Raw genomic sequence first — 24,827 nt, forward strand, 5'->3', positions numbered from 1 at the left:
CTTCACTGTATTTACTGTTTAATTCCTATTTGAAGTTTTATTGTCTTTAACGTAATTTTCTAATTAAACTTTTAATTTTTTAATTAAATGTTTTGTCTTTTTCAGGGTTTAATAATCTATGTTTTGTATTTTTTTAAATGTTTAATATTCTTCTTGTTTAATTGTATTTTTTAAATGTTTAATTATTGAAAATCTTTTATCTGTAATTTGTAATATTTGTATTTTAAAAATTTTGTTTAATGTCATAATTACATGTATTGTATCATGTTTAATTATCTAATTCAATATTTTGTCTGTTTAATGTATTTTAATTGTATTTAATGTTTAACTATATTAAACAGACAAAATATTATTTTCAATAATTAAACATTTAAAAAAATACCTTTTAATAATAAAATTTTGTAAAAGTTTTATTGTAATAATTTTTTTCCTTTGATTTAATTGCATTTTGTTATGTAGTTTATTTCTTCAATCTTCTTTTTCTGTCAAGATTTTAACCCCAACCTTCAAAATGAAATAAACCCTTAAATCACAATGAAAATACTTCTGTTGTCACAATCATGAGTTAGTCAATTATTCAGTTTATCAATTCAACTTTATTTGTTTAGCACCTTTTACACAGATGACAAAACTAAACAAGCAAATAGGAAAAAAAACTATGCTAAAACTATGATTAAAACTCAGAAACATTTCAAAAAAAAGATTTAACATGGTAATAAATTATGTTGTGTCCAGGGGATGGAGGGAGTTTATTGAAGTCTTCTTGGGCTCACATGGTAAATCATTTAAAACATAAACTTGATATTCAGTCTAAGGAAACTGGGAACTGCAGAGTGACAGAAGAACCAACAATATCTCCTGTTTTCTCCTTTAATGAGTCGACTCTTCTTGTGCTTTCAGACCAAAGAACTACAGACTCTTCACAACCTGCTCAAACTCTTGGTACAGGACCTCACCACACGGGTCAAGAAGGTTTCCGTCTCATTTCTACTCTGAAGCTCACCTTCTCCAGCTCAAACTGCTGACAAATGTTTCTGCTGCTCTAAAGTCTGGTCTCCAGAACTTCCTAAAAACTCTCAAAGTCTCTTCTGCTGCAGGCTGCTTTGTAGAACTGTTCCAGAAAACCTCACTAAACCACATGGAGGGGCCTCAAGATAGTCGTCCAAATGAAACCATACAAAAACCAAACTAGCACAACCCAAACGCTAAAGTTTCCTGCAGCCTACCAGAGAACCTCTTTAAACAGAGAATCAGGACAGGAACTCTTACCTTCTGGACAACCAACGTTGGTTCACAAACAAGAATACAGAATGTGTCTGACCAAAAACCTCTGAAGACTCACTACAGCCAAGATAAAGACACAACTCAGCTGCACCATATCCACTAATCACTGCACACATTAGCACCATGTGCTAACTGTGGCTAAAGAACCACATTTACCAAGACAACTATCCAGTACAAAGCCCTAAAACACACCAAGAAACACATTAAAGACAATTTTACTGCTGGAAGCTGCAAGCCAACGCCTAAAGAACAAACTAAAGCAATGGAGCCAAAGTGGTGAAGAGAAGCAGAGGAAATGTTTGGCTGCAGCTAAATAAAGCAGGAAGACACTGAGCTGCTCAGGTGTTCCTGATAACACCAAGCAGCCACCTGGACAGCCAATAGGAACACAGCTTACTGGAAGTCCAGAGGGCTGGCTTAGTGAAGGAAATTTAGTTTAAAGTTGAAGCAGAAAGTAAACAAAGAAAGTTGAAAACCACCTTCTGATACCTGAAATCTCTGAGTTTTCACACAAAGAACACCTGAACATGTCAAACTGGTTCCATAGTAGAACCATCATTGTGAAAACGTCATAGTATGGTGTGTTGCTCAAAAAATATTACGACCCGGCTGTCAGGGGTTGCAGAGGAGCAACACAAAAACAGGACAAACGCTGGTTTCCAGGGGGTTAGGAGGCTATTTATTTGAAAGAGTAAGTTTACAACAACACAACATGTGAGCAGAAAAATCACAAAGTCTGTCTTTAGTTCAGCTGAAAATATTAGTTTTTCTCTTTTTTATTGACCAAACTTTTCAGGAAGTAGATGAAGAATAATTAAAGCTCTCATGTAGTAGTCCAATTTATTTTGGATCCTTATGGAGAGTTTAATCTTAGAATTTGTAAAAATGTTGAGGTTTTAGAGTCACATGGATTGTTTTGACATTTAATAACCGAGTCCTGAAATAAAATTATAGTTGTGGATTTCTGTCATTTAGTCTGGACTAAACAAATAACAGCAGCATAAATCTCAAATGTCATTATGAGGAGTCTGGATTGAGGTTTCTCACTTGATAATGATCAAAACATGAAATTTAGGTTGGTTTAAAGGAATATTCCACCTTAAATCTTTGAATGTTGACCTAAAAGGTTGGTTTCAGGAAGTATTCCACCTACAAGGTCCTCACGCATCCACCTTAAAGGAACATTCCACCAAAAATCCTTGGACATGCACCTAAAATGTTGGTTTAACCGAGTATTCCATCCAAAATCCTCAAAGAGACCTGAGGGGTTGGTTAAAAGGAATATTCCACCTAAAACCTCAAATATAGACCCGAAAGGATGGTTTATAAAAAAATCCTTCAATGTAGACCAAAAAAGTCAGTATGGAGGAATATTCCACCTGAAATGTAGACCTGAGAAGTTGGTTTGGAAGAATATACCTTCCTAAACATCCTTAAATGTAGACTAAAAGACGGTTTGGAAGAAAATTCCACCTAAAATCCTCCAATGTAGACCTAAAAGGTGAGTTTAATGGTATATTCCACCTAAAATTCACTACTGTAGACCTTGGAGGTTGGTCTGATGGTATATTCCACCCAACATCCTTGAACATAAACTTAAAAAGTTTGTTCAAAGGAATATTTCACCTAAAATCCTTCAGTGTAGACCAAAAGAATCTTGGTGTAAAGGAGTATTCCACCTTAAATGTAGACCTAAAGGATGGTTTGGAGTAATATTATAATCTAAAATCTTCCAATGTAGACCTAAAAGGTTGATCTGATGGTATATTCTACCCAACATCCTGGAACATTTACCTAAAAGGTTGGTTTAATGGTATATTCCCAGAAGAACCCTTGAACATTGGGCTTAATGGTATATTCCACCCAAAATACTTCTACATATACCAAGAAGTCAGTGTAAAGGAAATGTAGACCTAAAAGGATTGTTTAAAGGAATATTTAAACTATTATTTTCATGATTTAATAATCTGTTATCAGTCAGAACCCTGGCAAACTTATTTTCATCAGTTTTTTTAGTGGAAGTCACAAATAAAGGAGCTCTTGGTTTTTCCCGGCGTTACTGAGTCCAAAGCTGCTGTTTCAACACAGAACGTTCACATGCATCCACAAACCTCTCAGCACTCAAACACCCACAGACAGGCAGCCGGCTGGGCTGAGGCTCAGCGGCGTCCTCAGACTCACGAGTCGGGGAGTCCCTGAACTTGTTGGTCCGGTTTGAAGGCCTCCGTGTGGTCCAGTAGAAGTCCACGTAGTCGGTGTTGGCTTTGAACCGCAGCGACTGGTCTCCATCAGGTGGACCGGCTCGTCCTCGTAGGGCTCCTCCTGTAGCCTTGAGGGGACCACAGGAACATTCAGTAGCTGTTGGAGTTCTTCCTGTCAGGCTCGTGGTAGAACGGCTCTGAAGAATCTTGTACTTGTCTTATCTGGAACAATCTAACAGCCTAAACTGTTAACAGCAGCGTAAAGAAGCAAACACTCAGGCATAGATTAGGACTCAAACTAGATTTATTTCAGAAAACAAATCAGCTTAGAGGCATTTGTTCACACGTGGCTGAATAGGAGGCCGTCCAATCAGATTTGAGGTCTTCACTCTGTAGGTTGTTTGTTTGGTGAGACTCTTGGATCTCCATCAGCTGACGTGGATGTTTGATGGTCTTCTTCTCTTGTGCCAGATGATTCATCCATGAATTCAGCAGCTACAGACTGAAATGAAGCTCATGCTGCCGTTACTGAATTCCTGTTCCAGATCAAATGTTCAGAGCTCACCTTGAATGCAGCAGTCTGCTGTCTGATAGTTTTTCTCATTGTAGTCTTCAATAAAGTCTTTTTCCTCATGTCAGGATGTGGTGAGACTCTTTCTCAGTCTCTGCAGACGTCCCTCATTGTGCATCTCCAGAGAAGAAACAGAAAAACTGGTCAGTGCTTCAGCATCACAAACGCTCTCCAGCATTGAGAGTGTTTTAGGAATTCATTCATTGTGTTGTGAACTTTGAAGGAGCAGAAACTTTACAGCTGTCAAAGATATGAGCTCCAATTCTGGATGTTTTAGGAAATGAAGTTCATCAAATGAACACTTGATTATTGCTGATAACGCTCATTAAATTACTGAAGAAGTCTAACATAAAAACCTGTAAACTCTCAGGCAGTTTTTGTTAAAGTTTGTCTATAATTCTATCATCATGTTCTGGAACCAGGACTCTGCAGAAGTTCCTTCAATCAGATACTTGTGTGTTTCTATTTAAGGCCTCAGGTTTGAACGTACAGCAGAGGATTAGAAAGGAGTGATTTTAATATTTAAATCTGTCCAGTAAAGGTTTGGCATGAAAATTATTAAAATTTTGATTTAGATAGATTTGTGTCAAATAATATTGTAGAGTCTCACTTAAATATATCCAAATGAGTTCAGTGTATTTACATTTTATAGAATATTTGATTTCTTAATCTCAATACTGTAGGGTCTGACCCTAAATATTATAATAATGATGTCAATTTAAATAATATTTTAGTGCAGAGTCATAAACTTTAATCAGCTAAACTTACATAATAAATATCACTGCACAATCTTAACCTGAACATTCATATTATTGAGGTAAATTTACATATATCATGATATTCTAGAGTCTTAACTGGAATATTTTTAACATTAATCTTTTTGTATTGTGCTGATAAACAACAATAACCCGACTTTCAGATAATATTTGTTGTCTGTGATTGTGAGACTAAATTCCTCCACATTCTGGAACTGGACTGCATTTCCCAAAATGGAAACATGGACAGAATTTAACACTCATGTATCCATGGCAACGCTAACCTTTCTGCTTCTTACCAAAGTTCACAATACAGGTAAAGATTTTAATGTAAAACTTCAGGGATGACTGCTAACCATAAGTATTCTGATCAATACTTCATGATCAATATCAGGACAGATGTTACAACTCCAGCTGTTCCATTAGGCTGCAGTTATTCACAGAGAAATTAAAACACCACATTCCTCATGAAAACTAGATGGGACTTTTATTAAATAAAGTGTTGGTGAATAAACAGTGTAAAAAGTGCAAAGCAGCTCCATTAAATCAGGAGATGTGAGACTTCCACAGCATGGATCACCATCTGCTGTGTTGATTCATAGCTGAATGTCAGAATGAACTGAGATAGAAAAGCTGCTTTGAGCTGCAACATTATGGTCTGACAATCCAACACCATCACAGTTTTCATCTGGTTGTTTTGCTCCAACATGCTGTGAAGTTCAGTTTTTACCTGAATCAATACAGAGATTCTATTTCCAACCAAGACTGAAATAAAAATTAGAATGTTATGAGATTATTAATGCAACTAAATCCTTTCAGATGGAAGGATTTACTTCTAAGTTGTAATTCAAGTTTCAGTTGGAGCACATTGCATTCACAAAGAAAAACAGCGATACCTTCATAGCAACATTTAATAAACCTAAAGCTTCCCTGTTGGCTCATTGGTGGAGTTTGTTACTGAGCATCTGAACCTTAAATCCAGTGAGACGACCATCTTCAGTCCAGACCAGTCAGAGAACTTCAACACCTTCCATCGGCTGGACCAGATGTGGCATCATCTCCCTCTGAACATCTGGATGACAGGAGAAAAGACAGAAATCAAACACAGAAATACAATTTATTCACTTTCATCATTTTATAAAAGTAGCATGAACTTTATTAAAACTTGACAATATCAGTAATGAAAGTAAATGTTTTTATCTTGTGTTGAAGCTAAATTTAAAGTCAATTTTAATGACAGTTTATCCTGAGAGGAGTGAGAATGGAGCTTTTCTTTCCTTTTTAGAATATTCCCTCAAAATATTCTGTTTATTATTGGCTTTAGAAGCATTTTTCTTTATTTATTTTTAGATACCTCAGACTGATACACTTTGCTGGTTTGCAGATAATTTCATGTACAATGACAATAAAGATCTTCTATTATAACATATTTTGCTAAAACAAGAACTGCAAACCTTCTCAACCATCTCTCAGTCTGCAAAATTCCAACTGTGACCAAGAATTATCTGATGTAGTTATTATTATAATCTTTACTGAACCAGCCCTGGAATTAATAAAAATCTGTATATGGATATGATTTTCTCTGATGGGACCACTAAAACTGCATACAATAAAGTAAATCTCTTCTGCACTGCACACACACTACACTTTTGTATAACTCTGGATGTCAGAGTAAAGGCAGACAGATCCACCGATCAGCCACAACATTCTGACCACTGACAGCTGAAGAGAACAACATCCATCATCTTGTTCTAATGCAACGTTCTGCTGGGAAACCTTGACATTCATGTGGATGTTTGACATGTACCACCACCTAAACACTGCAGGACAAACAACCCCCTAGTCTCCATGGCAACAGCAGTCCTTGATGCCAGCTGCCTCCCTCAGCAGGACAAACTGAAACTACTCAGGAGTGGTCCGAGGAACACGACAGAGCTCAGCTGTTCACCTGGGTTCCACACTCCCCACATCCACATCTGATTGAGCATCTGTGGGATGGTCCAGGATCAGCCTGGTCTAGGTAGGACCCACCCTGCAACCCACAGGATCCACAGAATCCACAGGACATCTCCAGAGGTTCTGATGAACCACTGGCATAAAGGGACCAACACAGTATTAGTCAGGTGGTCAGAATGTTATACTGTTATATTGTCATGCTGATTATATGATCAGTAAATGTTACCATCAATTATAACGTCCACATTGATCAGGAAAAAAACAACAACTATCAGTTCATTCAGAAACTGTGGGGTTAAACCTAAAAACACAGACCTCAACAGCAGTTTGTTTCAAAGCAGAACACCAGCTGGTTTTCACTAAAGAAGCTTTCAAAGCAACAATTAAATGACAGTTTTGTTCTTATTAAGTTCAGTGTCAGCCAAAATAATGTACACACATCAGGAAAAGAGAAACTTTTATAAATATTTCATTTGTATAAGTACTTCTATACATATAGATTCCTCTTTCTAAGTTTGATCAAATCACGATAACTCTGTTTGCTGTTGTACGATGTTTTCCCAACAGATGGCATTACCCTCATGAATGGAGCATCAACAAGTGACGTCTACAACACAACAGAAATGTCTGGAAGCCAGTGGCCACCACTTTGAGCACCTCTTGTAATTGTAGAGGCCAAAGATAACTTTTATTAATCTTGTGATGTCTGAATAAATTTGGTATTAAAATATTTATGCAAGTTTTTCTTTTTCTGATGTGTGTAAACATTATTTTGGCTGACTCTGTATAATGGGTTTCTGTCAGGTCACCAGGCAACACCTTTTTATAATAATGACAAACATACCTGCATTCTACAGGAGTGATTTTCCTCATGTGCAGGTAAAGATGTGTGAGGAGCTTAGAGATGACAGGAGCAGGAGTCATCCTCACTAATTCAGCTTCCACCTAGAAACGGAAAGACCACAAACAAACACACTGATATACTCTCAAACATTCAACCTCACAGCCTCAAAATATCTGTTTAGGAAGTGTTGTGTTTCTAAATTCTGCTGAAAGCATTGATAGACATTCTCTTACAAGGTTGTGTAATAAGCAGCCTGTCCTCTGAGCTACTGAGAAATCTTCCTGAACAAAGTTTCTACGTGTAAATCAGCTCAACAAAAACTAAAGCCTCAGTCACAGATAACAGGTATCGCAAATTATAAACAACTTTCTTTGTTAACTCAGACTTTCTGCTTCAACCTCACATAAAAAGGGGAGTTTAACTCGTCAGGTGACTGAAAATGAACGGCAGTTCTCGATCCAAAAGTAGGATGTTTCAACTCATGTTTTACTACAAATACATGCAATAATAAATAAATACAATGGCTGGTTGTTAGTTTATTCAATATTAATGTCATTTTATATACTGGATTGAACTTGAGTAGTGGAAGAGAGAAGGAATTTAATGAAATTATGGAGATTCAGAGAGGGAATGTTGCGCAATGTTAAGCGCGGTTTAATTCAAAGCAGCTGAATGTTGAACTTCAGTGCAGCTGATCAGGTTTCAGTTAACCTTAAAGTAAAATAACTTTTTTAAAAGCTAAAATACACAGCAGAGAAATACAGGTTGAGAAGGTCATTCTAATAATGACAGCTGCGGCAGCAACTAACACAGGTGTTCAGCGGTAAGTTAGCCACCTGTGTTTATTAGCCCGCTAGCTAACTTAGCTGCTTAGCTAGCTAACGCGTCCGGACCAACTGCTCAAACGCGACAAAACACAACTCTTCACAAGTCGCTGACTTAACGTACAACAAAACAATGCTACTGGTTAGAAGTATTTGTCTTGTTACCGTGTTTTACTCCAAAAATAAGGTCAACAGCAGCCAGAGATGCTACCGGACGTGCCGACCATTGATACACAGACTAGATACGCTAGCGCGCTGTCTTCTATATTATCTATGGACTGACCAATCACTGCTCTCTGCCTCTCAGTCAGTCTGACCAATCACTGCTCTCTGGCTCCGCCCTCTGAGAATCTTGTTGTCGTTTGGCTCCACACTTGCTGATGACCACTTCCGGTCTCAGAAAATGAAAAAACGGACCTTTTTTCGTTTCTGTCTCTGACAAATTTTATTTTTTGTTATTCTAAATATAAAATGAAAATCAAAGCATTTTTAAAATTTCGTATATCCCTTTATGATCATAAAAAGGAAAAACGCCTTGTATTTCAATTTTAAAAAGAAAATCAAATAACCACTCGTTTTTTGTTTTTCAATACCAGTTTCAGAACGGAAAATCCAATTGCCAAAATATGCATGGACCCAAAAGTCTGTATTTTTACAAGATGGCAATTTCTCTTTAACAGTGCGTAACCACAAAAATACAGTTTTACTGTATTTTAATCGGGTAAAAATATCAGTATTGGCTGAAATTTGGCATACTTGTTAGTGTTTTTTAACTGATTTTTTGGCACTCAGTGACAGATCTCCACTGTTTCTTAGTGTGTATTTTGTGTTCATTGATTTGGTTCTTTTGTGCTTTTCAGATTTAAACTTTTTCCTCATTACCACTGCTTTGGTGCAGAAAAAAAACGCACTAAATAGACGAACAGAAAATGTTAAAATACAAGCCATAAACGTTTATTCTCCACTGTTTGTGTTCAGCTGGAGGATAATCTTGGATGCAAAACAACAGCAGAACCAGTTTTGTGTCAAACTGACCACATTTCGTGAGTCAGCAGACCGCAGACAAGTAGGAATTAAACTGTGCTAAGATCTGAAACTCAGCTGGCTTTAAGGCACGTGTCCTGGGAGCTCTGGAGCAAACACCCCAGAGAAGTTTCATGATCTAACTCAATTACATGAATCAGCCCTGTTATACCTTTAAATGCCCCCCCTCCCCCTCCCTTCAGACTTTACTATCTGCGATTGCGCGTCAGCCCTCATTGGCTGTGGGGGACAATCCGTCAACAAGAGGAGCGGAGGGACGGCGGAGGGCACAGGGCAGCATGTTTACACCTACTTACTGCCATAATTAGTTCCTACCAATCATTTACTCGCTTTATTTCATTATATTGGCCACACTGAGCTCGTCGGAGGGCCGTCGGCGAGAATGTTGTTGTGTCGCACAGGCAGGCTGTCAGCGGCGGCTCTGGGTCAGGCTTTCAAGTCGGGCTCGTTTCTGGTGCAAACAAACGGACCGTGGGACGTCACTGTGACAGCGCGCACGGTCCAGCGGTACCGGCTGCTGTGCGCATCCGTCGGTGGAGCCGATCCAAGCCGCGCGCACCTGGAGAAACGGAAACCGGCGCCGCCGCAGAACTGGAACGCGACGTTTGGTTTTGTAACCACGGACTGGGGAAGCTTAGACCGGGTGGCCACTGTGGCTGCGAGTCTCTCCAAAAGCGTGCAGCGTGAAGACGGTGAAGTTGACACAATCAGGCGGCCGCTTGTTTACGCAAAGAGGCGCCAGAACAGCAGAGGAGAGCCGGCGGCGGGTAATGTTTGGTTCACAGGTAGCTGCGAGCTTTCCAGGACCATGCACACCAGAGCTTCATCCACCAAGAGCAGCGAGGCGGGCGAGGGGCAGGCTGTCAGCAACAAAGGGGTAAATGAAACCGAGTGTTTGTCTAACCCCAGTGATCCTGGTTAATAAGAGCAAACAGGTCTGAGTCCACAGCAACTGGTGGTGAACGTGCAGTCAGTGTCTCTGGGTTCTAGAGGCGGCTGGATTCAAAACATAGCTATAAAATATGCAAAAAAAAGAGGCCTGCCTGCCTGCCTGCCTGGACCTACTCACTTCCAGCCCGCATGCAAGCAGGCACGCTTGTTATGCAAGTCTGCATGACGCACACTCTTATGTAGGCTGTGTGCCTTTGCAGGGAATTCACAGTAGTGCATGTATAATTAATCTGCCTTTACAACTGTGAAGCAGCAAAAGTGTCATTTACAGAGCTGAGGGAGAACATGCAGACTGCCTCACGCCTGACTGGTGACACCAGACACACAAACTCACTTTCTGGCTCCTTTGTAGAGACTCATAGTAAGATTGAGTCATTCAACCTACCAGCGTCTTAGCAGGATGTAAATTCACTTTGCTCTTTGGCGTGTGGTCTTGTAATGGTGAGTCAGCACTAGTGCAGTAAAAAGATCCGGAGATAAAACTGTGGTTGAACTCCGCTGCACTGAGCAGTTCCTAGAAGGCACAACAAAAACTGCTATACAGGTTTGTTCTGCTTTGTCGTCAGCTGTGTGAAAGGTATGAGGTTTACACTGGATTAAGTAATTATCCTGAACAAAAATATAAAGGCAGCATCTTCTTTTCTGACTTTTAGAAGTAAAAGTCAAAAGTGGATGGATGGATGGATGTTAATTTTAATTGTAACACAAAAATGCATACTGCCATGTTCACAGTCTTAACAATAGCTTATTAGTAGAGATGCAAAAATTTGATCGATTACTCAATCAAAACAAAAATTTATCCAAACTATTTAGATCATTTTCTTCGAACTACGTAAAACAGCTGCTGGTTTAAGGTTCTCAAATGTAAGAATTTGCTGCTCCTCTATTCCGATTGACAGTTTAAGAAATACTTTGTTTTGTACTGATGGACAGACAAATTAGGCCATTTGAAGATGGCACCTGGCTTTTCAAGAGGTTTACAAGCCATGTTTTCACAAATTTTATGTATTTATTTATTGGTTAAATGAGGAAATAATCAACAGCTTAATAAATAATGAAAATAACTTAGTTGCAGCTTTACTAAGTAGCACAAAGTCCACATGAGGCTGATGTCATTAGATTTGAAGATATGTGACTACAACTGGAAAAATGAGTAACACAGTGGTGCTAATCGAGAAAAAGTCATGGATTCAGCAAACTCATTAGAATTCATGAACTCGCCACACAAAATATCCGTGCTTAATTTCATAGTAGTGCATCCAGCATTTGTGAATATATTCAGTCTGGACTAAAGTGCAGGCGTGGTTTCTAAACTTTAGCCAGGACTTTTTATCTAATACATGGCTAATCTATTACTGGTCAATAACTGGTGTTGACAAGCAACAGCCACAAACAATAGTATAAAAATGCCAAAGTCCACATTTGAGATAAGGCTCTGTGAAATCGTGAAGAGATGGTCATAGTGTAATATGATGGCCTGTTATAGCCATTAGTTCATCTGTAGCTGCTCTGTTGCTTGATATGCATCTCAACTGGATTCAGGTCAAGGGAAAGGGATTGAAATTGATGCAGTAGAACCAGCGAGACACACACACACACAAAAAAAAACAAAAAACAAAACAATAAATAAGACTAAAAAATCTTCTGGTAAAATGGAAAAGCCTCATCATTACCCAGACTGCAACTTTGACATACCCACAAGTCTGATCAGTGGATAGTGCAGCATAGGCCGTTAGTCTGAGCAGAGATAAGGAGTGGGCTGAACACATCTGCTAAACTAAATTCTTTGTATCTCTTCAAACCGACACTGCCTCAAGTGGTAATATATCAGTTTTCCTGCAGCTTCAGATATGCTCTAGCACCCCAAAGATCTGTAAACAGACCTGGATGTGCAGAAATCAGTGGATTCCCCCTTTAAGGGAATGATAAATTCAACATTTCTGTTGCAGGAGGCAGCCTGCAGCAGTAGTTTGTTCAGTTTGATTTTCTTTGTTTCACGACCAGACACTTCAGTCACCAGCTCCTGTTAGAGCCTCTAACTGAAGGGATGCACCACTTCAACATTTCCCTCCTTCTTTGTGTACGTGTGTGCGCATGTCAGGGTGTCTTTGTGTTTGCTGTGACTTTGCATGTGTTTTCACGTTTCTGAAAAGCTGTTATCAGACACAGCAGTCCTACTGTTCCCCTCCCATACACCCTCCCTGGCACAACTCCCTTTAGCCACTCGCTCACATGACCCTCCCACAGCGCTGCCTGCCTTTACTTTTAGCTTGGCCTTTCTCGCCTCTGAAAAGCAAAGGCCTGCTCCCTCACCCGCTCTGCACTCTTCCATTGTCCATTGTTGGCAGCTCAGTGAATATGTTGCCACGGCTATGGCTTCATCCAGGGGGCTTGGGCCAAAATTTAATAAGATAAATTGCAGCCGAGAAAAAAGATCAGCTTGTTTTTCCCCATTTTTCCTTCTTCTTCATTGTTTCTACCATCTTGATTAATTGGCTGAGGCCCACAAAGCAAGACAGTCTGCAAGCAGAATGTCAGTGCAGCAAACAAACGGCACAAAAAAACATGAATGAAAGTTACTGTATGTGGTGAAATGTCACACATTGCAGTGAATGGACAGTGGAGCTCTATCTGCCTTCTTCTGGGATGCTTTTCGGTTTAATAATAAATAATAATACATTTTATTTGGCAGCGCCTTTCAGAACACCCAAGGTCACTTTACAGAGGATAAAACACAATAAAATAAATAAAACAAAACAGCAGACAAAAGTAACACAACAGTTAAAAGAAACAATGAAATTACAATGAGTATGCTGATTTAAACAGATGAGTTTTGAGTCTTGACTTAAACTGGGGTAAAGAAACAATGTTAAAACTAGATATAGATACCATGACATTTTGCACACGTTCATGTCTTCTGGCATAAACTCCACAACCTTGGTGATCCCTGACTTGTCAGCTCACACTATTAACCAGTCAGATTGAATTAAAAACAAACTATACCTTATACTTTGCACTAATTATCAATATGGTATGTTATTGGCATTGATCTCAAAGGTCAGCTTTGCTAATTTGAAGCCTCATAGAGATGCTAGCTTGGCTCAAACTTCCATTCATTCACGTTCCATTCCTTCTCTATGTTCAGGATACTATTCTCATACACAGATTTCCTAACAGCCCACATTTTCTCCTCATCGCTGTTCATGTTGACGTAGCTTTGATCGACTATAGTAATAATAGATTGTCTTACCAACGAGGCCACAGTAGGCAGTATTCTTTGTACTTAATGAGTTGTCTCAGCTCTATAGGCACAATTTCAATATTTTGTCTAAATATAGATTCAGCTTAGAGGACAGAGGTATTTTCTGTTTTCTCACAGACAGATCGTGTTTCCACTTGGCAGAGGGGAGATAATAGAATAACTTGCCAACAAAAAGGACCACTGGACAAAATGCCCTCCTGCCTACTAAACTGCTCTAACTGTGGTCTCAGGTTTAGTTCAACAGCCTTAAGCAACCAGAAAAATACTTGAAATGGACAATAAAATGACATCCTTAGTTATAATTGAAGCTCCGAATGAAGCTGAAGGGGTGCCACAAAATATGTTTGCTGTAGTTGCATCACCATGACAGGGTGATGAGGTAGTCGGATGGCCTTATCAGACACAATTACATGCAACAGTTGAAGATATTGTAATATGTTGAACCCGTCTGCTTCAGGGTCTGAGTTTGAATGCCAACTAGTATAAAAAAAAGCTTCAAAGGTCCCACATGTGAAAAAATCCATTTTTATTGTGTTTTGAGTTTGTTATAAAGTTAAAGCTGTTAAGATATGAAGCCACTTCTGCCATTTCTCAAGGCCTCTCACAACTAGATATCCTGTCAGCTTCACACACCTGTAAGATTTGTACTAAACTGCTATATTCTCTCTGGACAACTAATAGCCATCTAGCTCAAACTTTAGATAATTCTGCCTCCCCACTACCTGCAGCAGTAAAACCCACCAAATGTTCTGCTGTTGGCTGCAAGAGTGAACACAAGATTGCTAATGTACTCCCAGCATTGGAGGGAACTGAAGACCTACAGGATTACTTTTATTAATGAGTGCAATGTCACCACCGCAAAAGGAAAATCCTTATTGTTCCTGCAATGTGTGGCTAATGTGGCTAACATTAGCCTCAATCCTATGCCCACAGGTCAGACATTCAGAGAGCGTAGAAACTTTAAGACCGATTTGAAACCAATAAAGAACCGGGTCATTGTGTTTTCATGTCACATGTTATGACTCAGAACAAGATTTGCCAGCGTATACATCCGTTTTCTTCTTTCCTGCTCTCTGTGCTCACATGTACTGGAGTGTTCATCGGTGTTACCGGTGTGCCAGAAATTAGGGAGCTGAGAAAGGTGCGCTTCAGTGCGTTATTTTTTTTAACGCCTTATTTTTTCTGTAAATAATTAATCTAAATTAACGCATTAACGTCTCAGCCTTAATATATACATTAAAGTAACTCATCTTCGGGCACCCCTGTAGCTCATCTGGTTGAGTGGGTGACCCATAAGCGAGGGCTATAGTCGTGACAGCGATCGTGGGTTCAAGTCTGACCCACAGCCGTTTACAGCATGTCTTTCCCCCACTCTTCTCCACAGGCTTAACGTCTCCCTCTCACTGTGCACTGTAATAAAAGCAAAAAGACCCAAATAAAAAGTAACTCATCTTCAGTGTCTGGTGCAGCAGCATTGTCAGTGAAATATGAAGTGAAAATGGTTTGGTGTATGTCAGAATACTGCAAACAACCATGCTGCTCATGACAAGCAGAAATATAGATTTCTTTCAGTTTCACGAAAAGTATTTACATAATGTCACAACAATAACTGGTTTTCACCCTACAGAGCTTTCTTTAGTCAATAAAAACGGATTACATGCACTGCTTAATTGTAATTGATTTCAAAAACTGTAGGAGTCATTGTTCATATTATTTTGTCAACTCTGCAGCCCAAATTAATGGAGATCTTGAACACCTAAAAGCGTGTCAGACAGGTGCTGCTGCTTTAAGTGGCTGGAGCTGAAACCATTAAGGCTTCAGCCAGACGGAGGTATTTATAGCTGTACTGTTTACAACCTTCAGGCTGTCTCTGGTCCTCACCCTCAGCGCTGTGTTGCAGTCTGCTGTGGTCTCATTGCCACTGCTGTGTGTTGAAGTTCACTAATCTGCTTCCCACACTGTGGAGTGACCTGCCGGCTCTCTGCTCCCTGTCAGACGGCTGGATTGTGTCTGCTGCTTGTTCATCTCGTAGAGTGGTGTGTCTGGAGGTCACAAACACAGAGTAATGTGTTTGTTTGTGCACTCATGAGAGGCTCTTTGTGTGTGTTTGGGCGAGTGCAGGAGAAAGTGACAGACTTCTTTTATGAGTATGTGAAAGGTTGAGTGATTATGTGAATCAGCGAAAACACACAGCAGCAGTCTATGTTTAATCAGCTGACTCGGCTGCTCCGTGAATAGATGAGGCTCATAAAAGTCCAGGCTTTGTTTGACCTACTTGGAGGACGCACAATCACAGCACAGTTTCCTCGATATTGTGATGCCACATGCGTTATCTATTTCTGACCTCAAAGGGGAAAAAAAAGCTGAGTTTGAAATAGGTGTCTCCAAGATACAGCTTTGTTTGTGCTTCAGAGATCCTGCAGAACAGAAGAAAACCAAAAAGTCATCTTTATGTTTCATCTCGGGCTGCACTCAGTATACAGTTTCAGCATTAACATCGCAACGTCCTGATATAGTAACAGCCACATCAACTTAACTTACCTTTAATACAAACAGAAAACTCACACGGTCCTTATTTATAGAAGTTAGTCTGAGAGGACACAATTTACTCAGATTTAAGGGTTCTTTCATACACTAAATTTTGGTAAGAAAAAAACATTTTTTTTTACAAGACAGTTTGTTTACATGCAGGTTTTGCATAAGTACAGTAGAAATGAGAGACACACTGAAAAGGAAGATGTAGTTGCAAAAAGAAAGGAAATATTTGAGCTAGAAGAAGAAGGTCAACAGTGTCTTGCAGCACCACTCTATCATTCTGCTATAAGAGAGAGAGAGAAAAAAACACACTTGGCTTGTTTGTATTTCTTTAAACCAACTGCAATCCACATGAGCAGCTCTCAGTGAAGGATGTGGCTTCAGTGTTTACTCAAAATAGTAATGGGTGAAATCGTTTCTGTGGAACATTTGCATGCAGGGATAAAGACCTTTTGGTAAAAAAAATAATGTGTATATTTTCATTTTGCAGATTATATCATATAAAAATCAAATATCAGAATGTAGTTTTTTTCCTCCCAGTATCATGCAGCAAAGGTTCTCCCATATCTGAAGATGTCACCTTGTGGTCTGTATTACTTTAGATTTACTAAGTGATAGACATTAATGTGAAAACTGGAAGGTATAGCATGCAAAGTTGCTCAATAACTCTGACATTAAGGACAAAGTCTGTGACATTTCCTTCCTTATTGCACCTGTAGATAGTATTTTTTTTTTTTTTTTGTCCAGATGCTCTATCTATCAACAAGTCTTGTCCAGACAAGAGTAACTCATCCGTGTCAGAGTTTCCTGTTACAACACTTTCTGCACTTTGGCCTTTGTGCACTACACCTACATTACTCTAATATCCCCGTCAAGGAGCTGAATTTGTAGTTTAGGGAGCCCTTCAGTATATACAATGACTATTTTCACATTAGTATTCTGAAGAGACAGCATCCCCACAGTTTTAATTCACCTCCTGTCTGCCATTCATATGTCTTCTGTTTTTGTCTCCATGTAACACAGCACATTCACCAGACTTTGATTCTCACTGATTCTCACCCTCTCATTTCAGTTTGTCCTGCTCACTCCCTCCTGTTTTGTTGTCTTTTTCATTGTGTGTCCAGGATGTGCAGACTTTGAAGGAGGCCTCTACTACCTCACCTACTGAGAAAGACCCGGTGGACATGGAGCCAGAAGGAGGAAAACCCACCAAGACCGAGCAGTTAAAGAAAGTCTTCAAAGAGTATGGAGCAGTGGGAGTTTCCTTTCACATCGGGATCTCCCTCATGTCTCTGGGAATGTTCTACCTCCTAATATCCAGGTAACGAAAAAAGTTGGACCTATACCCAAAGTTCTTGACTACATTTCCTTTTTTTTTTTTTTTTTTTTGCTGTTTTCCAGAGCTTGGTTCATGGATTAACAAAATTGACTTGCAAGTGCAGTATTCATTATTGTTGGGGATATTAGTCATTTAAAACACTTAAACTATCTTCAACAAAATCTACCACTTCATTTTTGGTCAATAAATAGACAGATGTTGCAAAATGCCCTTCACAATATCTCACTGCCATATTGCATTTTTTTTCAAAAGGAAAATCTGAAACCAAAGCTATTTAGTTCACTTCTCTAAAAGGTCAAGGAAAGTAACAACATACACATTTCAGAATTCTAGTGTTTTTCCTTAAAAGACAAAAGTCTATTACAAAAATGATTTTTGATTGTAATTCTTTGGTGTAAAGTCATAATATGTGAAGTGTAGACGCACTAAAAACTGACAAACAAAAATACACATTTTGTATTATTTCTTGATAATAGTATTAGAAGTACTAGAATAAGAATTGTCTTCTAGATGTAGCCACAGTTAGCAGTTTGACAGAGAAATTCCTTGTGAAAGAGGACGAGGAATTCTCTGTTGACCTTAAAACACAAAAACTGTTGTCCAAAACTGACAGCAACATTTTCTGAAATTCTTCCCCAAACTATTTGGGAAAATATACTGAAGTAAAAGCAAACTGTTGGGAAAAAAGAAGAAATACAACGCAGGAAAGCATCAGGCATTACTTACTGACATTATTTAGCAGCATCTGAATGCAACATTTCCTGTTGACTTTAACCCTGCGCAGGAAATGACTGAGCTGTGGGATGTTTTTACTCTAAAGAATGCAAAATGTCTGCTGTAAATAGGCAGAAAATTGGACTTGTTCTGTGGGCGATAGCAAAGTAGAAGCTCCTACACATTCCCACTCAGTCGTCCACATTATGCTGTGTCGGCTGCTGCTAAAATGCTACTGAATCAGACACTAAACTCAAGTTGAATGCTTGAAAAGAAAAAACATGAGCCCATTTTCTCACACTGCAAGCATTATTTTGTGCATTATGTGCACAATTTAAAATATTTGACTCTACATTCTCTGCACTTTGTCACCATCTGTTGATGGCGATAGACAGGGAGAAGCCAAAGCAACACAGCAGACGCTTACTTTTGGCACGAGGGTCAGTCCAAACTATTTCAGGCCCTTGTCTGCCTGGCCACATACCAGGACTTTGAATTCCAAAGAGATTTGGCAGACATCATCTGAAAGCGTGGAGATTTGCTCCTATAGCTGATAATGACCCCTGAACTGAAAAATACCTCTGTAGCCAACAACTATGAAGCATTATCACCGTGCAGCCACAGTGCTTAGGGCATGAAGCCTGCTAATACAGCGCTGTGTGCTGGGTAAACAGTTGTCAGGGGGCAGATGGATCATTATATTTAGCTGAGTTAAGGTTGCTCAGAGCAACAGGGCCAGTTAATGTGTGAGAGACGGTATTGATTGAAGCAGGCACATTCTTTACATATTTATTTCCCCAGTAGCTCAGATGAAAATGACAAGATTGTACAAAACCAAACCCTATCTCACCTTGACAGTGATAGATTCTTTTAATATCATCCGTTTAAACAGGTATATAAAATACTGTGAAGCATTCTTTATTGGACATGGCTCCCTCTGGTGGAGGCGAAGCTGAATTGCGCTTCTGAACTAAAGGGGCAAGAAGGAAACAAAAAAATAGTTATTACAGTGCAAGTTTTATTTAGGATTTATTTTTCGATTTTTATTTTGTTATATAAATTTTATGCAGTTTTGTGTGTGTGTGTTCTGTAGTAATTCAAATTAAAGCAGAATTAAAAGTCACTGTGCTGCTCATAGTGTATTATGATTTTTGTGAATTTTGTGTTTGTGTGTCATTATCTTTTTTTTAATATTTGGTTTTTACCTTTTATGAAATTATTACATTGTTATTAGGACTGGATCAGTGTTAATAATTAAATGGGGCCCTGATGCACCTTCACATTTAAACTATGACTGTTCTTTTTTCTTTATAAATATATATATATATATATATATATATATATATATATATATATATATATATATATATATATATATATATATATATATATATATACATACACACACACACACCAAAATATATATACAAAAAAACTCTTTTTGCTTCATACAATGGCCTGTAAAAAGTTACTATACTGTTCATAAGTTGCGTAGGGCTTTGCATGGTTGTTGTTGCTGCTGAATGGGTAAATAGTTGTGTTCTCATTATATGGTCTTTTTAATTAATTTACTATTTTAAATGGCTTTCTTGTTAAATTTAATTTTCATTTATTTTTCAACATATTTTTTAAATATTTAGAATTTTTAGATTTGTCTTCATTAAATTTTCTTTTTTTTAACATTAATGAAATTATTAATATTATTATTGGGGGTGGGACAGAGATCAGTATTATCAACGATAGCAGACACCTGGTACGTGCTGAAATATGCTGTATGAGTTGTGGGCGTTTTCTTTTTTGAAAGTGTAAAGAGGAAAAGCTGAGTGCGAGTGGGACTTCTAACCAGTTTCCTGTGTCATTTGCTTCCCCAGTGGGATTGATATGGCGGCAATACTGTGCAAAGTGGGCTTCAGCGAGGCGGTGGTTCGGTCTAAAATGGCGGCAGGGACCAGCACGTTCGTCCTGGCATACGCCATCCACAAGCTCTTCGCTCCTGTCCGCATCAGCATCACTCTGGTGTCTGTGCCTCTCATTGTGCGCTACTTCAGAAAGACTGGACTATTTAAACCGCCCACACCTGCTCCCTGATCATCATCCTCTGCTCCTCCTGCCTCATGAAGCCACATCCATCCCGAATGGTCCTAATTAAAACGCCTGTACATATCCTTACTCATCTGCCTTCTGCTAGAATCGTTTCTTTTTACATTTGTGAATACAGGTGAAATATTTCCCGCATTAGTTCCGGCCGTGACGGAATCAGAAGTGTCAAACTGTGTCTGAAGTCTGTGGCTCACCAAACAAACGTGTCTTTAGGGCTGCGTCTTAATGTGTTTGCATTCCAAAAACCAGAATTAGAAAGCTGGAAAATATCAAATATTTATTTACAATGACAAGAATGATCAGGGACTTTAAGTTTTGGTCGTGAGCTCTTTCAGCCGACAGGTTTGCCTCCCTATAGTGTGAGGGTTCCCCCGTGGGGATAAGTGGGGAAAAAGCTGATCTCTACTCCACTGTTCTCTGACAGCTGACTTGGCCAAGTTCTGGTGTTTTGTGAATCAGCAGAATAGTTAAGTTCTTTCTGTCTCCTTCCTCCCCACTCTCTCCTTCTTCACTTCTTCTCCCCCATTCATTTCCTCCTTCGTTTTCCTTCTTTTCTCCCTCGTCCCTCATGTTCCACATGTCACTAGCCAAGTAGTAACTGTAGTACGGTGGTCTCTGAGTGGAGCTGGTTGGATTTCACTGCAAACTTTAGATGAAGAACGTTGATTTTGGAGTATTTTTCTGATTGAATGGACTGTATTTAACTATTAAAAAGAAGGTTCTTCTTTTATATGTGGTGTGATTTTGTTACACAATACCACCTTCATATGTTAGATTCATATCTGATCACATCATTTACCCACTGTCTAGTTAAATCAACATATAAACTAACACATCAGATTACTTTGTGGGTGCCGCTCACAGCAGAAAATTCACAAAGTTATAATGCGAGTCTGCGGTTCTCCTCAGCTTAAGAGTTTTACTGAGTCATTCAAGTCATAGTTCTGATTTTACAGCCTGCAAATGTATTGCTTAAGTTCAATTTTGCAGCTCCTGCGTTCACAGACAACAGACAGAGCTAGCTGGTGAACATAGGAGGCTCAGTAGTTGGTGGACACCATAAAAGAGCTAAAAAGAACAGACTATTGGTCAGAAATAATTCCAAACAAGCACTAATGTTGCCCGACGTAAACAGGAATAGAAATAAATACACCTTATTTTCAGTGGGTGGCTGTAATACAAATCTGTTGAGATGCTTTGAGTTTATCTAGACACAAACTGGTTGAATTTGTCAAGTAATTTTATTTGTAGTGCAGTGAAAGTTCTTCCACCATCATTTTTATTTCAACTTTGCAGATTTAAACTTTTCACAATTTAATCTTCTTAACTTCTTTTATCCAAGGAAACACATTTAGAATTTAAGATATTTTGCACTATTAAAAAGAGAAAAACGAGCTTTTATCACATTTTAACTTCATGCGATAATTTGCAGCCTCATACATGGAGAGGTGATAGGGGAAATTAAGAAAGAGGCTACACCTTTGGTTGCACTTCTCATTTTTTTCCACACTGGGGAGCTCCTGAACCACAAATACAGCACTCCTTGTATTTCGTTCCACTGGTACAGCCACATCACACAGTTTTCATCTTTGATTAAATTCAGTCTTTGTACGCGTAACTTCTTCTATATGATCACCTACAGTTAATCACAAGAAGCAGCATCACTCATGCATCCCACAGACGTGATAAAGTAAAACGTGTCGGTCTGTGTGGCAGTTTGGTGTCTACATGGCAACTCTGTGTGCAGATTTAGTACCAGATTCCCCAAACATCAAATACTGTGCACTCATAACCGAATGTAAGTTGAATACAGTGCTGCCCTGGTGATGTGTGATATATTTCCTCGGGGGTTAGGTCATTACACGCTGACCGGTTTTACTCTTCATAAGAATTCATTATTCCTGGCTGTATCTTATCGCAGCAGGTCCGGTGCCACCTCTCTCCTCTTTTCTCCTGCCCTCCCTCTTCTCCTTCCTTGAAGGTTTGATGGGTCAGCCAGCACAGCGAGCAAGCCTCAGCTGGTGAGGTGTCCCTGAAGAGCTGCAATGTATTGAGTGGTAGCTGCCTTGAACAAGACCTGATCTCTTCTGTGTGTGTGTGTGTGTGTGTGTGTGTGTGTGTGTGTGTGTGTGTGTGTGTGTGTGTGTGTGTGTGTGTGTGTGTGTGTGTGTGTGTGTGTGTGTGTGTGTGTGTGAGAGTGTGTTTCTTGGACCAGTAAATAATTCAGCCAGGAGAGTTGTACAAGGAGAACTGAGAGTGCACGGTGGTCTAGTGCCAGATATCAACCCTGGTTTTTCAGGAAGAGGAGCTTTGGCAGCACTCTGACACAAACTCACACAAACTGATCTCTCACACACACACACACACACACACACACAGACACACACACACAGTGTAAGAAGGAGAAGCCGAGGCCTCATTAGCCATGATGAGGACAGGGAGCTGCCATCGCCTCTCCGTCCCCTGCATGTCCCCCATGGCTAGGAACAAATTGGTGACAGCGCTCCCAGCCACTCTGTTGGGCTACCTGTGATGCACTGGGCTCTGCCAGGCTCCTCTCCTTCCTCGCCGCTGTGCATTTGCGTGTCGGAGTGTGTGTCTGCCAGCAGACAGAAGACACACATGAGACAGGGAGAAGAGCTGGAAGATCAGCTCCTTGGCTACACTCCCCGTCACCTTTTGCTCAGCCCAGAACTGAGTCGTGATACGAGCGAACACTTCATCTGTGCTTGGCCTCGGCTTTGATGAAGAGTCCCCCTCCTCCAGCACTGGGAGGGGTTCAAGGGGGTTCAAATCCCTGCCTCAGCTCCTGACTTGAGCCTTGCTGCACCTTTTATTAAAGTCAGCGTCACCACTGTCACAGCAGCACACAGAGTTGTGGTTGTGTACTCAGAGACGAGCTGCATTTCTGACAAGAGTTGGGAGGTGTGTGTGTGTGTGTGTGTGTGTGTGTGTGTGTAGCAGTAGCAAAGTGCTGATGCATGCAGTGATATATAAACATATGGCAAAGTGCATATGCCGTCTTTGTCTTTCTCATGCACACACACTTTACACACACACACACACAAACCTGCTCCTTGACGAGCTGCCTATCCTTTCCCATTGTATCTTTTATTACATTTCTTAATTCCTATTATTTCCAACCATTTCCTCATTCCATCACTTTCTGCACTCGCTCATTATCTCCCCTCCTTATCTTTCCTCCTGACCTGCTCGGTAAACTTGTTAGCCCTTCAGTGTCAGTGTCTAGACGGTGAGGAACCTATTCTGTCAGCCTCACAGGTTCAAAGACACCCTGTGAATTTCTCTACAGAGAAGGGCTGGCATAAAGTTTCAAGAAGCTTGCACTCGTACACACTGCACACACAGACACACATTTATTCTCTCCTCACTACCCTCCATCTTGATTTTTTTTCCCCTTTAACCCCCTTTTTCCTCATATTTTTTGGCCACTCCTCTCTTTTTCTCACCCTCCACTCTTTCTCCCCTCTCTTTCTTTGCTCCCCCTCCTTCTCCTGCCTCTCCTGTCTCTGAGTTAAGTTTAGCAGATGCACCTGATGGCAGCACCATCCTGGAGCACCTGTCAGCTGTCTGCCTTCATCACGGCTCCTCTGCTGCCACAGAGGCCACAGGGAAGTAAACCTGGAGACAGTCGCTACCATCAACAGCTGCATCTTATTATTTTAAACACCCGTGCCGGTCGGCTTCCAACCAGAGATGTGTGCATTTAGTTTTCCTCCTCGTTTGGATTGCTCCTCAGGATTTCAGAAGCTCAGCTTTTAAACGCGAGCAATTATAATGGAGCAGAGAGAGGGGGGAGGTTGGAGATGGAGAGGCAGAGAGTTTATCTAGCCTGTGACAGAGAGGAGGAGGGAGAGGAGGCAGCAGGCATGAGTTGTCAAAGTGTTTTTGGCAGCTGTGGATTATGTTTTTGACTGTAACTGTAACTTAGCTCACTGCCTGTCAGCCATCTAACAGGCAGCTGGGCCACTCAGCCTGAGCTTTGTTAACGCCACATTTCAAACCTACCAGACGCAGCATACTGAAGCAGCATAATGATAATGTGATTCTCCTTCCTTTCTCAGGTCTAATTAATGGCACAGCTTGTTTTGTTTTTTTCAGTCGAACCGTGGCCTCCAATTTGAGTGTGGCGGATTCACAATAACATTTGTGAAAAGTGCATAGACATAATGGGCATCAGAATGTTGATTTGGCTGAAAAGCTAATGGGATTTGTTTGAAAAACTTTTCTAGTGAAGATGAATGCAAAGTAAACACTAAATATCCAGTGTTAGATGCCGGCGCAAAATGACATATAACCAGATCTCCTACAGCTATTGAAATAATGTGGTTATGTTCAGTCCAGAATTGGCAATTCTAATTTGTTCACCTCAGTCTCATTGTTCAACATTCCATAGAACTGGAAGGTGGTTTTTCTTTTTCTGTAC

The 24,827-nt window shown here is 39.8% G+C and overlaps 1 protein-coding gene and 1 long non-coding RNA gene across 2 annotated transcripts in view; both read left to right on the forward strand.

Annotated features, from left to right (window-relative positions):
* Positions 1-4,123, forward strand: part of LOC129348958 (uncharacterized) — a 13,244-nt gene extending 9,121 nt beyond the window's left edge. The window contains exon 3 of the long non-coding RNA XR_008601734.1: positions 901-4,123. This is a non-coding gene — a long non-coding RNA (uncharacterized LOC129348958). The remainder of the gene's footprint in view (positions 1-900) is intronic.
* A 5,572-nt stretch (positions 4,124-9,695) lies between these two features.
* On the forward strand, positions 9,696-21,110 carry fam210b (family with sequence similarity 210 member B). The gene is made up of 3 exons (XM_023290506.3): positions 9,696-10,356; positions 17,352-17,548; positions 20,152-21,110. Exons 1-3 carry the CDS (start codon positions 9,862-9,864, stop codon positions 20,366-20,368), a joined length of 909 nt encoding a protein of 302 aa, XP_023146274.1. The 5' UTR covers positions 9,696-9,861; the 3' UTR covers positions 20,369-21,110.
* The last annotated feature ends 3,717 nt before the right edge of the window (positions 21,111-24,827 follow it).

The sequence above is a fragment of the Amphiprion ocellaris genome, chromosome 5, assembly GCF_022539595.1.
Source record: "Amphiprion ocellaris isolate individual 3 ecotype Okinawa chromosome 5, ASM2253959v1, whole genome shotgun sequence".
NCBI classification, from domain to species: domain Eukaryota; kingdom Metazoa; phylum Chordata; class Actinopteri; family Pomacentridae; genus Amphiprion; species Amphiprion ocellaris.